The sequence below is a fragment of the Podarcis gaigeae genome, assembly GCF_964106915.1.
Source record: "Podarcis gaigeae genome assembly, chromosome: Z".
Taxonomy (NCBI): domain Eukaryota; kingdom Metazoa; phylum Chordata; class Lepidosauria; order Squamata; family Lacertidae; genus Podarcis; species Podarcis gaigeae.
Window position 1 is genome coordinate 32,965,261 of NC_139691.1, and position 16,335 is coordinate 32,981,595.

At 47.1% G+C, this 16,335-nt stretch overlaps 2 protein-coding genes across 7 annotated transcripts in view; one reads left to right on the plus strand and one right to left on the minus strand.

The window, feature by feature from the left end:
* On the plus strand, positions 1-16,334 carry SASH3 (SAM and SH3 domain containing 3). Of its 2 annotated transcripts, XM_083722422.1 has the most exons (9): positions 1-199; positions 3,895-3,990; positions 5,146-5,298; positions 6,862-6,973; positions 7,457-7,620; positions 8,436-8,642; positions 9,693-9,843; positions 10,131-10,309; positions 15,881-16,334. In XM_083722422.1, the coding sequence occupies exons 1-8, from the start codon at positions 143-145 to the stop codon at positions 10,301-10,303; spliced, it is 1,113 nt and encodes a 370-aa protein (XP_083578548.1). In that variant the 5' UTR covers positions 1-142; the 3' UTR covers positions 10,304-10,309; positions 15,881-16,334. The 2 variants fall into 2 exon arrangements, with proteins under 2 accessions (XP_083578548.1, XP_083578547.1); XM_083722421.1 differs by having other exon boundaries at positions 6-199; positions 10,131-16,334.
* Positions 11,956-16,335, minus strand: part of ZDHHC9 (zDHHC palmitoyltransferase 9) — a 21,204-nt gene continuing 16,824 nt past the window's right edge. For all 5 annotated transcript variants that reach the window (XM_083722420.1, XM_083722416.1, XM_083722417.1 and 2 more), the window contains 2 exons: positions 14,417-14,567; positions 11,956-14,164 (listed from right to left, as the gene is read on the minus strand). In XM_083722420.1, the coding sequence (XP_083578546.1) occupies positions 14,063-14,164; positions 14,417-14,567 (253 nt within the window). In that variant the 3' untranslated portion in view covers positions 11,956-14,062. The remainder of the gene's footprint in view (positions 14,165-14,416; positions 14,568-16,335) is intronic.

Below are 16,335 nucleotides of genomic sequence, written 5' to 3' on the forward strand. Positions count from 1 at the left end.
CTGTTGCTGGGAAAGGAGTCCATGTGATGCAGTGATTTCCTGCCTACTTCCTGGCCTCCGTCGCTTCTCGTAGCCTGCTGCTTCTCTCTGGCTTACTCTCTTGCTCTGCCTGTCACTGAATGTACTCTGGAGAGAGAGCACCATGTTGCGCCGGAAGCCATCCAATGCCAGTGAGAAGGACCCAGTACAGAAGAGGAAGGTGAGTGATTGGAGAGGCAAGCACCAGGTCCTCACCTCTTCCCAAAGCCTCTTCTTGCCCAACAGATTGCTAGTAGGGGCACAACAGCAGCCCTTGACCAATGGGATGAGGCTGTGGAGAGCACCAGGGCCTGAATTGCTTACGTTTCATGCTAGTCCTTTGTACCTATTGTATTTAGAAGACTCTTGGGGGAGCATAGTTTGCCAGCCAGAGGCTAGGGGTTGTGGATTTCCTTAGGGCATGCGTAGGCAAACTAAGGCCCAGGGGCCAATCGCCTTCTAAATCCGGCCCGCGGACGGTCCGGGAATCAGCGTGTTTTTACATGAGTAGAATGTGTTATTTAAAATGCATCTCTGGGTTATTTGTGGGGCATAGGAATTTATTCTTTCCCCCAAAAAAATATAGTCTGGCCCCCCACAAACTCTGAGGGACAGTGGACTGGCCCCCTGCTGAAAAAGTTTGCTGACCCCTGCCTTAGGGGCTATGCTTTCGTTCAAGGGTTGCTGTAGCTCAGTGGTAGAGCATCTGCTTTTCATGTAGAAGGTCTTGGGTTCAATCCCTGGTAAGGCTGGTAAAAGCTTCTTAGCTGAGTCCCTGCAAGGCCACTGCCAGCCAGCATAGATAATATTGAGCTAGCTGTAGCAAGCTTCTGAAAATATGGCAGCTTCTGTGTTCCCCTTTCCCCCATGCTGCTTGGCACCTGCTGCTGTAGAAGCTGTCTCAGATCCCTTTGTGGTTGTGCTATGTTAGGCAAAGCTGGACCCAGCTAGGTTCACAGCAACTGCAAAATCTGCTCAAGTGGTCTCTTTGGGCAGCAATGTTTCCTTGGAGTGAGGCTGTCATACCAGTGAAATTGAGTGCCACAATCCTAGAGGGGCTCTCCAGGACAGTTGACAGCCCTGCAGAGCACCAAACTGTCTAGGACAGATGCTTTTTAGATACGAGTCCTCCAGCTTGCTTCATGGGCAGGGATGGGTAAACTGTGGCCATCCAAGCCTTCCAACCCTGCTTCTTGGGGGGGAGGGCAGTTTCCTTCAACAGGCATCCTTGTTAGGCAGTGTCTGTGTACTGCATATGTGGATGTGTTTGTGTGTTTGTTTTCTGACTCTGAGCTTGTTCTAGTTTAAGTGGTATGATGGGCAGAAATCCACCAGGGACATTTTCCACACCACGGAAAACAGCAACTGATAAACAGTGCAGCACTTATGCCAGGGCAAAGGGGAGGGAAGACTTCATCTGTAACCCAGAAACACGGGAGAAAAGAGGAGTGAAATGATCAAGCCATAGAAACATGAAAGATCAGAGCTCAGTGCCCACTCTGTTCTCTGCAGACAGAGGGTGCTCTTTCTTAGGCCTATTAAATAAGTGTTAAAGAATTTATAATATGAGTACAGTATTGGTCATTAACCTGTCAGTTAAATTTGCACACATTAAAAGCAAATGTTTTTGAAGCAATAAGTCTGTTTTAGGAACAAGGAGCTGCATTCATGCTGACTATTGGTTCCATCTAGTTTAGTATTGTCTACGCCGGCTAGATAGCAGTTCTCCAAGGTTTTAAGTAGGGATCTTTCCCGGTTGTACTTGAAGATGCCAGGGATTGGACCTGGGACCCTCTGTATGCAAATGTAATGCCCTATGGCTGCGCTATGACTTTCTCCCAATTTTTAGCCTATTCACATGTGTTGCGTAGCTTGCATCATCTTCAAAGCTGCTTTCCTCCTTGACCTAAAACAAGGAAGATGGTGTTTGTCATCTACAGCTTTTATATATTTTCCAAACGGCAGACTGATTGATTTCAGGGCATATTATTTCCCATTTATCTCACTCATTAGTGGATTAAATGTTACTGCCCCAGTTTCTTCCTCTCTCATTCTTTGGGGGGGATGCTGTTCCCCTCACCTCTCCATCTCCTGTCACCCCCTTTTTCACTTCCTCATTTCTCTCTTCAAAAACCAAACAATGGTTCAAATTCCCACAGAAGAGCACCCCCTCTAGAATATCTTCTTTCTGGCTTCTTAATGGGGGGCAGAGCTTTGCTAGGCAACAACCTACCTCATCAGATGCATCTGTTCTCGGATGCATTTGATGAAATGGGCTGCAGCCCGTGAGATCTCAAGCTGCAACTCAACTACAGACCGCGACTAGAGCTGTCATTGCACAGTTTCGTTGCGGCCGCCGCACCTGGGGGGCCCTCTGAGCAAATCAGTTCCGAGTTTTGCACAGCGCTGAAAGCTTGCAACTCCGACAAGAGCTGAAGCGAGCCTTCCTACGTGTGACTGGAGGGCTACCGCAAAAGAATTGACTGTGTGTGTTTTTGGTGTGACCGGCTGATAGTCCTGCTCAGGGGGGCGGGGTCACTGCGATGATGAGCAGCTGTTGCATCGGGGCGGAGTCGTGGGCTTCGTATTGTGTGTATCTGGTGTAGGCTTACCAGCAGCTCTCAGCTCCCCACATCCACCCCTTCCTCCTGCTTTGCTTATGCACCGAGGCGTGAACTCTGCTTTGCAAGCATTTGCATTTCCAGACCTCAAATGCGCCACCGCGTGCGGACACACACGCGCACGCAATACCTGTCCTCTGACTTCGGCAGCTTCTCTGTTCGAAAAACTAAGCCCCACCTCCCGCACACCTTTGCCGCTCTAGCGCTTAGGCTCGAGAGAGCTTGCTGTTGGTGGTGATGCCAAGCCACACACTTCATTCGCTGAGTGGCGATTTTTGTAGCGACCTTACAAAAAGAAAAGAAAAGAGATGCACACCAAATGTGAAAGCGGGAACGGCTAGGTTGGCTTAAGGCCAGTGATTCGTCCGTGCACCCGTTTCCCGTCTCTGACGGCGGGCAAGACCCAGAGCAAGGTATTAATGCAATGCATGTACAGTGGTACCTCTGGCTAAGAACTTAATTCGTTCCGGAGTTCCGTTCTTAACCTGAAACTGTTCTTAACCTGAAGCACCGCTTTAGCTAATGGGGCTTCCTGCTGCCGCCGCGCCGCTACCACACGATTTCTGTTCACATCCTGAAGCAAAGTTCTTAACCCGAGGTACTATTTCTGGGTTAGTGGACTCCAAGTGATGCTAAGACTAATTGGAGAGAGAGCAGGACAGGAGCGACTTGCTCTTCCCTCTTACCAAAATGTACAGTCAGATCGTGAGCTGGCGAGGAGCGTAGACGTGCAGCTTTCTACGGTACTTCCCTCGTAACAACAGTTCATGCTTCCTTAAAAAGGCCTGCTTCCTTCCCGAGCCACGCCTTCCCACAGTTCCCCATTTACTCCCCCGTTCCCCAGCCAACATATTAATAACAGAGCTTGATGTGGGAGAGGTTGTTGTATAGCCGTCGCCAAATTAGTACCCGCTCCAGCTATTTTGGACTACAACTCCCATCAGCCCCAGCTAGTCTGACGTGCATGCCACAATCCGTGCGCATGGCACTTCATAAGAGGCCAGATCTCTGCCCCGCGGAGCTTTCAAATCTAAAAATACTGCACAGTGGATGCAAGAGAGGAATGAGGAAATGAGAGGTTGGGTTAACAGGAAGAATCTTTATTTTCTCCAGTTACACCAGCTTAGATTTGGTTGCAGAATTAGTTACAACATGAGGACTAGGAGGCTGAGCATGCCCCTCCACCCGTTTCCCGATGTGTGCTCCCTGCTTTTTCCTATATTTACATTCTGCACCCTCTTGCTCCCCTTATCAGCTGTCCCTGCAGCGATCCAGCAGCTTCAAGGACTTTCCTAAATCCAAACCCAGCTCCCCTCTACCAAGTGAGAAGGAATTCAACCTAGAGGAGGAGGTGAGTACCCCCATTTATTTACCTATAACATTTGTAGGACACCTTTTCCTCCAGGGAGTTCAAGGTGGTTCTCCCAGTTTTATCCTCACAACAGCCCTGAGATACAGTGACTGTCCCAAGGTGAGCTTCAGTGCTGAATGGGGATTCGAACTCTAGGCTCTTATACTCTGACCATATCACCCTCATCACACAGCATCCGACTCTGCTCAGGCTTATTCACATATTAATCTGTTTATTTTCTTACCCTTATTCACATATTAATCTGTTTGTTTTCTTACTCTAACATCCCACCTTTTATCCATCATGGAATGGTCACATTCTTTTCTCCAAAGAATTCTATCTATGCACTGTGATTTGCTTAGCATGCTGGGAATTGTAGCTACAAATCACAATTCTTTGGGGGAAGCCATGACTGTTAAGGCAATATAAGTGTGTTTTAAATGTATGGTGCTACCAGGCAACATCTATATGGCTCTGACCAGTCACTTTCCAGGTGCTGACCACCAGTTTCAGCAAAGCAAGGAGTGGTCTCATGTGCCTTGGGACCATACCTGTTCCCATCCACTGCCTACAGTCAGTCCTGCTCTTGCCTGCCTAGGGCTTCCGCTGCTGCGGCCCTGAATCAGCTGCATCACATTTGCCTCTCGTACTGCAGCTCATGTTAGCTTCTCCTACCTGTGACATCCCAGAGCTGTTGGGACTCTCATCAGCCTCAGCCAACATGGCCATTGGTCAAGAATGGCAGGAGCTGCATCCCAAACAACATGCAAATGGCCACGGGTTCCCCATTTCTGGTTTACATTGACAATGTTAGAGCTCCTGCCCCTTTCAAGGGATGTCGCCTGGTCCTTATTTCCCCTCTTCCGTGATTCCTGCACTATCCAAAACACTGTGCTGTCCATCTCTGTCCCATCTCAAAAGCTACAGTTCAGCAACTGTGCATATATTTACATGCACTTTCCCCCTTGTATTCAGTGGGGAAAGGGTGTGTAGACAGCTATGCAAATAGCTCAGCCTGTCTGAAAAGGCAGGCCTCTTCATATCTGTTGCTGGGGGCACATGGAAGGTTTGATTCACCCCATCCCACACCCAGCAAGTAGGCATTCTCCTCCTTTCCAGGCCAGCTGCTCTCAATACTTTTCCTCTTCTGTACAGGTCCCCGAAGGCAGTCAGACAAACTCTGTGCCCAGCCCAGATGACTCAGGCCGAAGCAGCACCTCAAAGCTGGGTAAGAGATGGAGAGCTGCCATCTCCCGGACCATGAACAGGAAGACTGGCAAAGCAGCCGCCAAAGCTCTCGCAGAGCAGGTGAGAAACGAGGCAGTGTGACCAGCCGACTTTCCTTTCCCACTGGACCTAAACTGCGTCATTGCCTAAAGGGAGAGGCTTGCTCTTTTCTTGTTCTTTTCTCAGCCCTCATGCTTGCGAGGGGAAAGTAAATAGGCAGCAACAGAAACGAAGAGCAACGCCAGCAAAGAGGCTCTAGGGATAAGCAATAGGCCCCTTGTACAGGTGCCTGGTGATGTCAATTCATGCAGCAAGGCCTGGGTCTCGTGTCTTGTGCGAAACAAAACCACCAAGGTCTGTGATGCTTTGACACCTTGGGTCAAGGGGCCAACAACCTTATGCTTTCAGCACCTGCTAAAGACTTTTTGTTTCACCTAACCCTTTATGGAGTAGCTTGCTGGCTGTGCATTTTATTGTCTCTTACTTGGCCACTGTGGTGCTTGAACAGGTTTTATTTCAGTGGTTGGCACCGTGTGCCTTTTATCCTTTTCTACACTGCGTTGCGATTTTTTTGGATGCTAAGTGGCTTATAAATTCTTTATTAATAATAATAACTCTTTGAATACTTGCCCAGAGCCTGATAAGACTGAAGCCTAAGCACCAAACAAGACATGACATTTAAATGCATCATTAATCACTGTTTGTTTGTTTTTTAAAAAAATTAAAAATTAATAACAGGTGCAGAGATCCATGAGCTGCTGAAAGAAAGCACCAGCAGGAACTTTCCTTCTGAGCTTAATAGCAGCTTGGGCAAGGGGATATTCATCTAGAGCAGGGTTTCCCAAACTTGGATCTCCAGCTGTTTTCGGACTACAATTCCCATCATCTCTGACCACTAGCCCTGCCAGCTAGGGATGATGGAAGTTGTAGTCCCAAAACAGCTGGAGACCCACTTTTGGGAAACCCTTATCAAGAGCAAAGGGCAGGGGGAAGAAATGGCCAGAATGCTGCAGATAGGAAGCTGACTTATACAAAATCAGACCTAAGGTCCAGCTAGCTTGGTACTGTCTCTACTTGTTAATGCTTTCTGGAGTTTCAGACGGGGTTCTCTCCCAACTCTACAAGGAGATGTCAAGGATTCAAATTAGGACACATGCAAAGCAGATGCTCTGGCCCTTCCCTGTGTGGGTGTGTAAGAACAGATACACGATTGCTAATGACATGTTTAGTACCCACAGCTAACCATGATGTTTAGGACTTTAAGGGAGAAATCCAGGTCCCGACTCAGCAGCATGGCATCTGAACACTTATGTAGGATTTACATACCATATTTTGAAGGCAGTGACATAATTCATGATACCCTCTAAAGGTTTGGGAGTGGGGAGAGAAGGAACATACGACCAGTATTTCCAAAATATATGGGCCCTAATAGCTCAGTGATGGACCACTGGGCATGCAAAGCACATGTTCAGTTAAAGGGTTGCCCAGCTGGGAAAGACTTTTGGTAGTTGGGGGGAGAACAGAACCGAGCAGGATGCTACAAGAAAACAGGCTCTAGACACTAGACCCGAGCAAAGTCAATCCGCCCTTGTCTCTTCTTCAAGTGCAAAGGGGTGTTCATTGTGCCTTATTGCCCTAATGCAGGGGGAGGCTGAAGACGAGGCCGCTGCATCTCCCATCAGCAGCCCCACTGAAGACGAAGGCCCAGTCTTTCCAGAATCAAGTGAGGAGACGAGCAGCTCTCAATCACCAAATGGTGAGTCCAGCATGAAGGCTTAGCACTGAGGCTGGGCTATATAAACACTTCGGACTGAAGACAGAAGTTCTCATAAGAGGACGCCTGTCTGTACAAATAAAACCCTGCAACACCAACACCAAGTTTCCTCCATACAGGAAACGCGGCATCATGGAGAAGGGTTTGAACATCGCTTTTTATTCCTTGGCACACTAGCTTTCTGTTTGCAGGGATTTCTTTTTCTGGATGGAGGAAGCAGGAGAAAGACCACAAGCTGGAGGGTAGTTTTATATCAGCACACACTGAATGAAGTGGCTTGGCGAGATCTCCTAAACCCTGAGTAGCTCACCCCCTGCTGAAAGTGGAGGAGGCAGTTTACATCCATCAATCACTCTGTCTCCATTTCACTGAACCTACCAGAGGTCCAGTGTCCAAACTTTTAAGCCCCAGCAAAATCCACCCACTACAATTTCTTCCTTCTTATCTGAACCTCTCCTCCCGCAGGGACTGAATTGTCCAATCCCAGACTGATGGGAAGCAGCTGCAGTAGCAGCAAGAAGGGAGACGAGGCCAGCCCCATACCCTACGTTGGCCCTTTTTGTGGAAAAGCCAAAGTTCACACTGACTTCCTCCCCAGTCCGTATGATAAAGACTCTCTGAAACTTCAGGTAAGCAACAATGCAACACTTGGCATTTATCTTCCCATGCAAGTCTGCAAAGGCAGACCTGTTCTAGCAGAACGATCTCTTTCATCATCAGCCTACAAAGGAAATATTTCATGTCAAGTTATTGATCAGGCCAATGTGGCATCAATGTGGCAATGGTGACCCATTGTAGGATTAGGACTGTGTAGCAAGAGTTGGCTCTCCAGCTGTTGTAGGACTCCCAAGTCCCAACACAGCAGCCAGCATGGCCAGTGGTCAGAGATGGACAATATAGTCCAGCAACACCTGCAGGACCACAAACTCCACAAACTGGAGCACTTTAACAACTGAGAAGGATAAATTAAATTTTTAATAAAACCTTTGTCATTTCTCAAGTGTTGGTTCTGGCTGTCTTCCCTGCACTCAGTATAATAGCAGGTGAGAAACTTCATTCCCTTAGGCAACTTTCCAAGATCAGCACACCAGGGGTGAGCAAGGCCAGAAGCAAAAAGTGGGCGCAGCAATAGATGTGTGACCATTACTTGTGTACAGCTGGCAACACCACAGCAACATGAAGAGTGGGACTAGTTTTCAGAGGGTAGCTATCTCAAACAAGACAGATCTAGGCTGATGGCTCCTTTGTTGGAAGGCAGTAGCTTGACTGAACCATACCTGAAGGTCACAGAAACCCCAAATCCTTAGTTTGGGGATGGGGGTGGGGAGGACGTAGGGAGATACCAGGCTGATACCAGCACCTGTGTTCCTGTAGGACTGAATAGTCATGCTGTGTGGTGCTGTAATATCAGCTAAAAGATGTGATGATTTTGCATTTGGCATAGAAAGGAGATGTCATCCACATCATTGCAAAGGCACCTGCAGGTACCTGGACTGGTCTTTTGAACAACAAAGTGGGCTCCTTCAAGTTCATCTATGTGGACATCATCCCAGACGACCCTGCGCCAGTTGCAAAGAGCAGTTCGCGAAGCAGGAGCAAGAGGCCCAAACCCAAGACCTTGCATGAACTGCTGGAACGCATGAATCTTGAGGTGAGGATGTTGCCCTACCAGCAGAGCAAAACAACAAGGGTTGGGTTTGTGGTTCAGGGACTGGGCACACATTTTGCGTGGAGGAGATCTAGGGGTCCGCCTCTGGAATCTCCATATATGGCTCGGAAACAACCCCTGTCTGGAACTCTGGGCCTTAGTGCTAATTAGCAAACTATAGTTAGATAGACATTGGATGGGCTAATGGTTTGACTTGGTGGAGCTGTTTTTGAGGAATGTTTGGAGGGTGCATGTAGCTCTAGTTCATTGCTGGCATTTTGCTGTACAGAGAGGTTAGGAACAAATGCGATTAACAAGCCCAGGCTAGCATATAGTCCACATATGTACATACAGCCATAATTCATTCCCCATAAAGGAACAATAGGCCAGCCTGAATTTTAGCAGCCTGAGTTATACCATATAGAGCTGTCATAGCCACTGCATAAAAGCTCTTGCAGCTTGCACAAATGTGCAGCAATGAAGGATCTAAACTTATTGGCAAAAATTCCACAAGAACTAGCATTTGAGCTCCACTGCTGAAGATCTGTTCTGATTGCATCTGTTGTATTTCTCCCCCAAGCTGCTAGTCCCCACTTTTTAAATCCTCCCTCTCTCTATAAAAACACTTATTTATGTTGTTGCACAGAGGCCTCTGTCAGAACTGTTATAGCCTCTACTCTTGTTTCTCCCTTTCGGGGTTTACAATGAGACTTACTTCTTCAGCAAAAATCTTTTATCAGCATGTAGGACCTTAGGGCAGTTGTTGGGGACAGGGGCTAGATCCTTGCTTTGGACTCCACTTGAAGAAACAATTTGCTTCCTTAGCACTGGGTGATTGGGTCTGGTAGCCACCAATAAATTTCCCACAATGCTCAGGACTTCTGGGGCATTGTGGGAAATTTAAATGGAAGCAACCACAGCCCAGCACTGATCAGAATGCTGCTGTGACCAATGTCAGGTAAGTCTATCAGAGTCTACACATGAAGTCCCCCAGTCACTGAACCTGACTAGCTGCTCATAGCCAGCACATTGATGCTCTTTCCCATTCATCAGGAGTATGCCTCTACATTGCTACTGAATGGCTACCAGACCTTGGAGGACTTCAAAGAGCTGCAGGAGACCCACCTGAATGAACTGAATATAACTGACCCACAGCACCGTGCCAAGCTGCTAACAGCAGCGGACCTCCTGCTTGATTATGACAGTAAGTGCTTTTATTAAAAAGCTTGTTTCTTCCCCTCCCATTCACAGACTCTTTAGCAGACCTTCTGCTTTGCCCGCAGAAGGTCCTAGATTCAATGCTTACCATCTCCAGTTAAAAGGGTCAAGTAGCAGACAATAGAATATACCCCATTCTACTTGAAATCATGGGAGGCTACTGCATTCAAGAGTAGACAACACTGGCCAAATAATCTGGCCTCATGTCCAACAGCTTCCTATTTTCCTACAGGTGGGCTTTCCAGTAACAATAGTTGCTTTCTCTCTTCCCAGCAAGCAGTGAGGCTGAAGATGAAGGAGGAAGCTTGGGGGGCCCTGGAGAGCCAAAGGGAGACATTCCCCGTGATTCTGGCTGCTTTGAAGGGACAGAGACACTGGACAGCGGGCGAGAAGACTCTAAGCTGGGGGAAGAGCTGCAAAATCTCTCTCTGGCTGGCTCACGCTGAGAAAAGGTTTTTCCTTCTTCGTCCTTGGGGTTGGTTTGGCAAATGTAAGCAGTCATCCAAAATGCGCCTGCCTCCAAGACAGAAGATACAGCTGCAGAATCAAAAGCTCCCTCTTCAGAAAGAGTAAGGGCATTGCTGCAGCCTTACTACTCCCGGAGTATTGGCTGGATAAATCAATAAATCTGTCAGGTCCCAGAATCTGTCAGGTTTCCCCAGGCTAGAAATTTTAAGAACAGGTTTTTGCATTTAGAAAGGCTTGTTGTTTAGCCTTCTTGCGTGCAGTTGGCTCAAGCTGTCCCCCCACCACAGGCACTGAGAACTATTGAACATGGTGCTGAGCTGAGGATGGTTTCTGTTCTACCCATAGGCTCGGTACCTTCTGGCTCAAAGGACACCCCAACCCCCCTTACGCAAAATACAGAACCGACACAAGAGGGGTCATGACTGAAGGCTGGAGGTAGAACTAAATAACTGTGGGCTGTATCCCTGAAGAAGAGCAGCAGATGCAGAGATTAATGCTCTGAATGTAGCCACTGCTTTCCCCTTCTTTGCGTTGTGGAATGGAAAAAGGCTCCCCAGGAGGAACAACGACCTAAAAAGCAGGGTGGCTTGCTCTAATGTGGGGAGGAAATGAAGATGAACAATTTACTACTTTTTTTTGCTTTGAATATACCCATAATTATCTTGTTTAAAATGACGTGTGGTACTGCAACGAGAGAGAGAAAGCAGGGAAGGGCCATAACTCAGTGGCAGAATGCATGTTTTACACAAGGACCGTCCCAGGTTTGATTCATGGCATAGCCAGGTAGGGCCACGAGATGCTTCCCGTCTGAAACTCTTGGGATGCTGCTGGCAGTGTGGACTAAAGCTCGATGGACCATTGGTCTGGCTAAATATAAGGAAGCTTCCTGTGTATCTGGACAACATCAGGTAGGTGTAAATTCACAGGCCAGCTGAGCTGCCTCTGAGAAGCAGCACCATTTGGATTAGGAGGTCTGCACTTTACTGGCTGGGGATGTTGGGCTGTGTTTGGCAAATTGAACCAGGGTTTCCTGGGGTAAGATTTAGCCTCTTTGTACAGGATCCCAATAAAGCACATTTACCCCCCAAAGCACAGGTCTGGTACAGTGCCTTTTTGGAAAAGTGGGTTTAAAACCACCACCCTCTACCCAAGCAGCAGAAAAAAGAAACCCTCCACTCTGCTGTGGAGTGAGGCATACTGGCCCCTCTCACACAACTGTGACAGCCAGTTCATCCTGTTTGTTTCCATCAGCCCCTCATCCAATTGCCCTACGCCAGCCTACACAGAAGCCATGTCTTATGAAAACTTGAAGGCAGTTCTCCAAGCAGGCTTCCATGATAATGACTGGCAGGAAGAGATGTCATGTATACCACATCAGGTTTTCCCTCTTTGACAACAGTTATGGCCACTGATTCAATGTGGCTTCTCTGTTTGTATCAAAAGGGTGGTGTCCTGGCAAAGTACCACTTCACAAGGCAGGCTGCCTCTTTTTTTACTGCGGAAGATTCAGTTTAAAGTAAATGTTGCACTATAAACAGAGGCAGGGGAACCACCTACAAGCCTAACACCAATAATGGAGACTAGCAGTGGAGACAAACTGGTGCCAAGGCAACACACATAACACAGCAGATAAATTCCAATACCTTCATTGAGATCAGAGGAGCACACCAAAGCATCAAGGCAGCCAGGACCATCCTGCTTCCTGGAGCAATTTACACAGTACATTATAAAATATAATCCAAACAATATGGTTGCAACACTTGAGATTTGGTCAGTAATTGGGGAAATACGGAAGTAGCCTCCACCTTTGCCTCAAGGAAGGAGGGCAGCACTGGCAAGGCATCAAGCAATGATTGTTGGAGGTGCATCTGGCTCCCTGCCAGATTGTTGGAGGTGTATTCCTGGCTCCCACCATGCCCAGTGGGGGAAATAAGGAAGCTACATGGACCACACCACCATGTTAGAAGAGGAACCACCTTTCTCTCAGTCACTGCAGGGGACTTGCTAAACTAAGGTTACCAGATTTTTTTCAATGAATCCGGGGACACTTTTCAACATCAATGGATTTTGTATGGGGACTGATTTGTAAATCCAGGGACTGTTCCCGGGGAACAGGGACATCTGGTAACCTTATCTGGTAACACACTGATTCTACCCCTGCAGATGAAGAGAGCACAAACTTGGCCAGAGTGCTTCACTACTTAGAAACACAGTGGGAAGAACTGGTGATGTGACTGTCCTAAGCCAAGTGGGAATACACTGAGATATAACCTCTCACAGCTGCAGACCATCAGGGAGAGGTGAGGGGAAGATAAGCTTCTCTGCTCTCCTGACCTGAACAGTTAGCTAAATCTTAGGAATAGGCTAAGCAATGCTCTGCTCCCACCTCAGAGATGCTGTTCACTGCACTTTGGATATGGTCTACTCAGTGACAGCTGAACTATGTTACAATTGCATGATTCAGGAAGAAGGCTAGTTTTTCAGGGAGTGAGGGTTCCAGCTAGTTTTCTCCCCAATGTAATTGGCTTCTTATGCGGAGGGAGAGTTTTAAAAAAGAAACATGTCCCTACCAACAGTCTGACCAGCAGCCACAAAATTATCCTATGGTGAAGAATCCTGATGATGTGCAGTTAAGCTGTATGAGTCTTGCTTGAAATGGCACTGAAGGATACTCCACCCACCCACCCCAAACATACTACCACTCATTCAGAGCCCTTTTTTTGGCAACTCCCCTCCACTTATAAACAAGGAGGGATTGGGAGGCACAAGAAGGTCTGAACAGAGCAATTACCATTTAGCCAGATAATACAAAGAGCATCACTCAACACTGGATCAACTGAGCTGAAGAGCACCAGGTGGTTTATGGGAACAGGGCATACCTCCTATGCCTGTATAGTAGTATCCTTTCCAAGCAAATGCCACTGGCTCTTTTGCTCCCAAGTCACTTTACCACCTTGTGGTCCACCCTGCCCCTTCAGTAGCTCTGACTGAGCAGCTTAGCAGAATGGAGGGGCCAGCTTTTACCAATGCTACCTCAGAAGACTTGAATGGTTGGGAGGAGGGACTGAGAGAAGACCAGGAAGACATACTAACTGGGATAAAAGAGGAAAGAGAAAAACGTACCAGAGTTTCAATATCTAGACAAATAGAGGGAGTTGGGGGGCAAGGACAAGCTAGAGCTCCCTTGGCTGGTTGTTTGATGATTTAGGACCACTTGGGGTTCAGAGGTACCATATGGCACGGTCCGGCAGGAAACATTTGGGAAGGAGTGCTATGTAGAAACCTGGTTGTCTTATGTTCCCATTATCAACTTGGCTCTGCTGGCTGCTGAGTTCAGCCAACATCAAATACTGCAACCACAGGTAGAAAGACAGTACAGAAAAGTGCCACCAGCTCCATCTTCTTCCCAGCTGGCTCCACACTTCAATGATGTCAGGCTAGAGAGGCACTCACTTAGTAGTGTTAAGAGACCAAAGACAGAGGAAGTGGGCCTGCCCTAGGCAGCAGCAATTGCCTTTTGAGGGGGGAAGGGTCCCTCAGCAGCATAGTGGGTGCTCAGCATCCATTAGAAAGGGGAGTGCTGGCACTCATCAGTTTGTAGACACAGGTCACAACCACTGGTGAACAAACAGCCAAAGGGAACAGCAAGGCCACTGTCCTGCCAAGCTGTTTCCTGCCCTGGTCCTCTCCACAAGGAGTATGCCAAACAAAAACAGCGTTCATGTCCACTTTGAAGGCTAGTGCGTTGTCTGCTCGTGATCCAGGGATGGAACAGATGGTTCTGCTGCAGAAGGGGGCTGCGCTGTTTCCTGTGGCACCTTGCCTGTTGGCACAGGGAGCTGGAGAGAGAAAGGGAAAAAAGAGGGAGAAGAGAATGAAGGTTGAGTCACAGCAGAGTATTAAAAAAAAAAAATCTATTTCAGAAGGAAAACTGGCAATTCCTGGAGGTTTCTTTTAGGACTGCATAGCAGAAATCACACCCACACACACCCCGCCTGAGAAAACCCCATCAAATTCCCTGCCCTTGGCCACCAGATTGCAGAGATGTTTACTGAGTACATTCAAAGCAAGCCGGCATCTACCACACTTACCACACGCTCCTCTGGGAGGGCACTGTCACCACTGGTTTCCTGGGCACTGGGTTTTTCTGTGGTCCCCTCTTCTTGAGTGTTGGGCTCGGGTCCAGCACTGCTTTCAAGGGCAGCACTCTCCTGCTGCAAGATGCCTCGCCTATCCAGCACGCTACAAAGAAAGGATGCGGTGGGGTGAATCAAGAATAGTAGTATACATTTTTGATCTTTTAAAAACATTTTATTGTGTTTTAATGAGTGGAATCTGGATCATTAGGGTGAACAGATCTATGCTTGTTTTTTTATTATTCTCCCTCCTCCTATGTTTTTAGCTGTTCTTATTTCTTTCTGTAAGCTGCCTTGAGTCCCTTTCAAGGGACTCAAGGGTGGGGTATAAATAAAGAATAGTAATATTAATCATAATAATAATAGTGGGTCACTGTTGCACCAACCTCAGTTGCTCTCAGCAAGCCCTCACCTACCAGGGAGAACCAGCTGCACAAATATAAGATGTGGGACACCTGGCTTACAAGCAGTACATGTGAAAAGGATATTGGGGGTCCTAGTGCGCCACAACCTTAACATGGGCCAACATTGTGATACAGCAGCAAAAAAAATGAATGCTATTCCAGGCTGCATCAACAGAAGTAGTGTCCAGGACAAGGGAAGTAATAGTACCTTGCTATTCCGCCTTGGCCAGACCACGCCTGGAAAACTGTACCCTGTTCTGGGTGCAACAGTTTAAGATATTGACAAGCTAGAATGTGTGCAGAGGAGGGCAACCAAAATGACCAAGGGTCTGAAAACCAAGCCTATTGAGGAATAGTTGAAGGAGCTGGGTATGTTTAGCCTGGAAAAGAGGAGATATGAGAGCCATCTTCAAGTATCTAAAGGGCTGCCACAGAGAAGGTGAAGCAAAAGCTTGTTTTTTCCCTCTTCCAACTTTATGATTCTATGATAACCACTGAGGGTATGGCTCTGCCTGTCATTAATTCTAGCTCAACCTACCACTGGGCTTTAAATATATGCAGTTCAAATGGAACTATTTGATTAGATAAACAAACAAACAAACAAGCACACACACACACACACACACACACACACACACACAGAAGGCTTGAGACATGCTTTCCCTGCTCCAATGGGAAGAGCAGCAAGGAACTAGCCCAATGAAGCAGTAGCAATGTAAGCTGCCTTATCCATTTCCCTAGAATGTCGTATTTCACACACACACACACACACACCGCACCTCCTAGACTAACATACAAATCAGAACATGATTAGCTGTCCAGTTTTGTCCAGCTGTCCACCCTCAGTGGATATCATAGAATTTTATGGTGCTTGAACTAAGCAACCACCACCAAGTACCAAAACCCACCTTAAAATGTGTACTTAGAAATAAAATAAGTTGTTAAATACATGTTGTTGAAATACATTCTAAGTACTATGCAATTATGGTTTTTTTAATGACATTCATATGGAAAGTGAATGGAACAGATGTATAAATCAACACCTGCAGAACTGACATGAGCCTGTGGCCCTGTTGTTAAAACTCCAGCTTGCATCAGACTCCACACCTGAGGAACACGGAATGAGGACAGCAATAATCCCACAATGCCTGAAGGACCACAAGTTCCCCATGCCAGATGTAATAAATTATAACGTGATCAGCTTTTGTGCATGTGTCTGGAAAAGTATCTTCAGCCATATGCCTCAAATAGGAGCATAAATTGCTATCAGTTCTACAGATTAGCAGAAAGAAATGTTTCTGCCATTCTAACTGCTTGTTTTAGTTATTTGTTTTTTTCTGCTCTTATTTTATATTACTGTGCTGATGGATATTACTTGTAAATTGAGTTATTGTACCCCACTCTGGGATCACTTCTGATGAAAGGTGGGTCAACAATATTTAAAATAAATTAAATTAAATGGACTGGAAT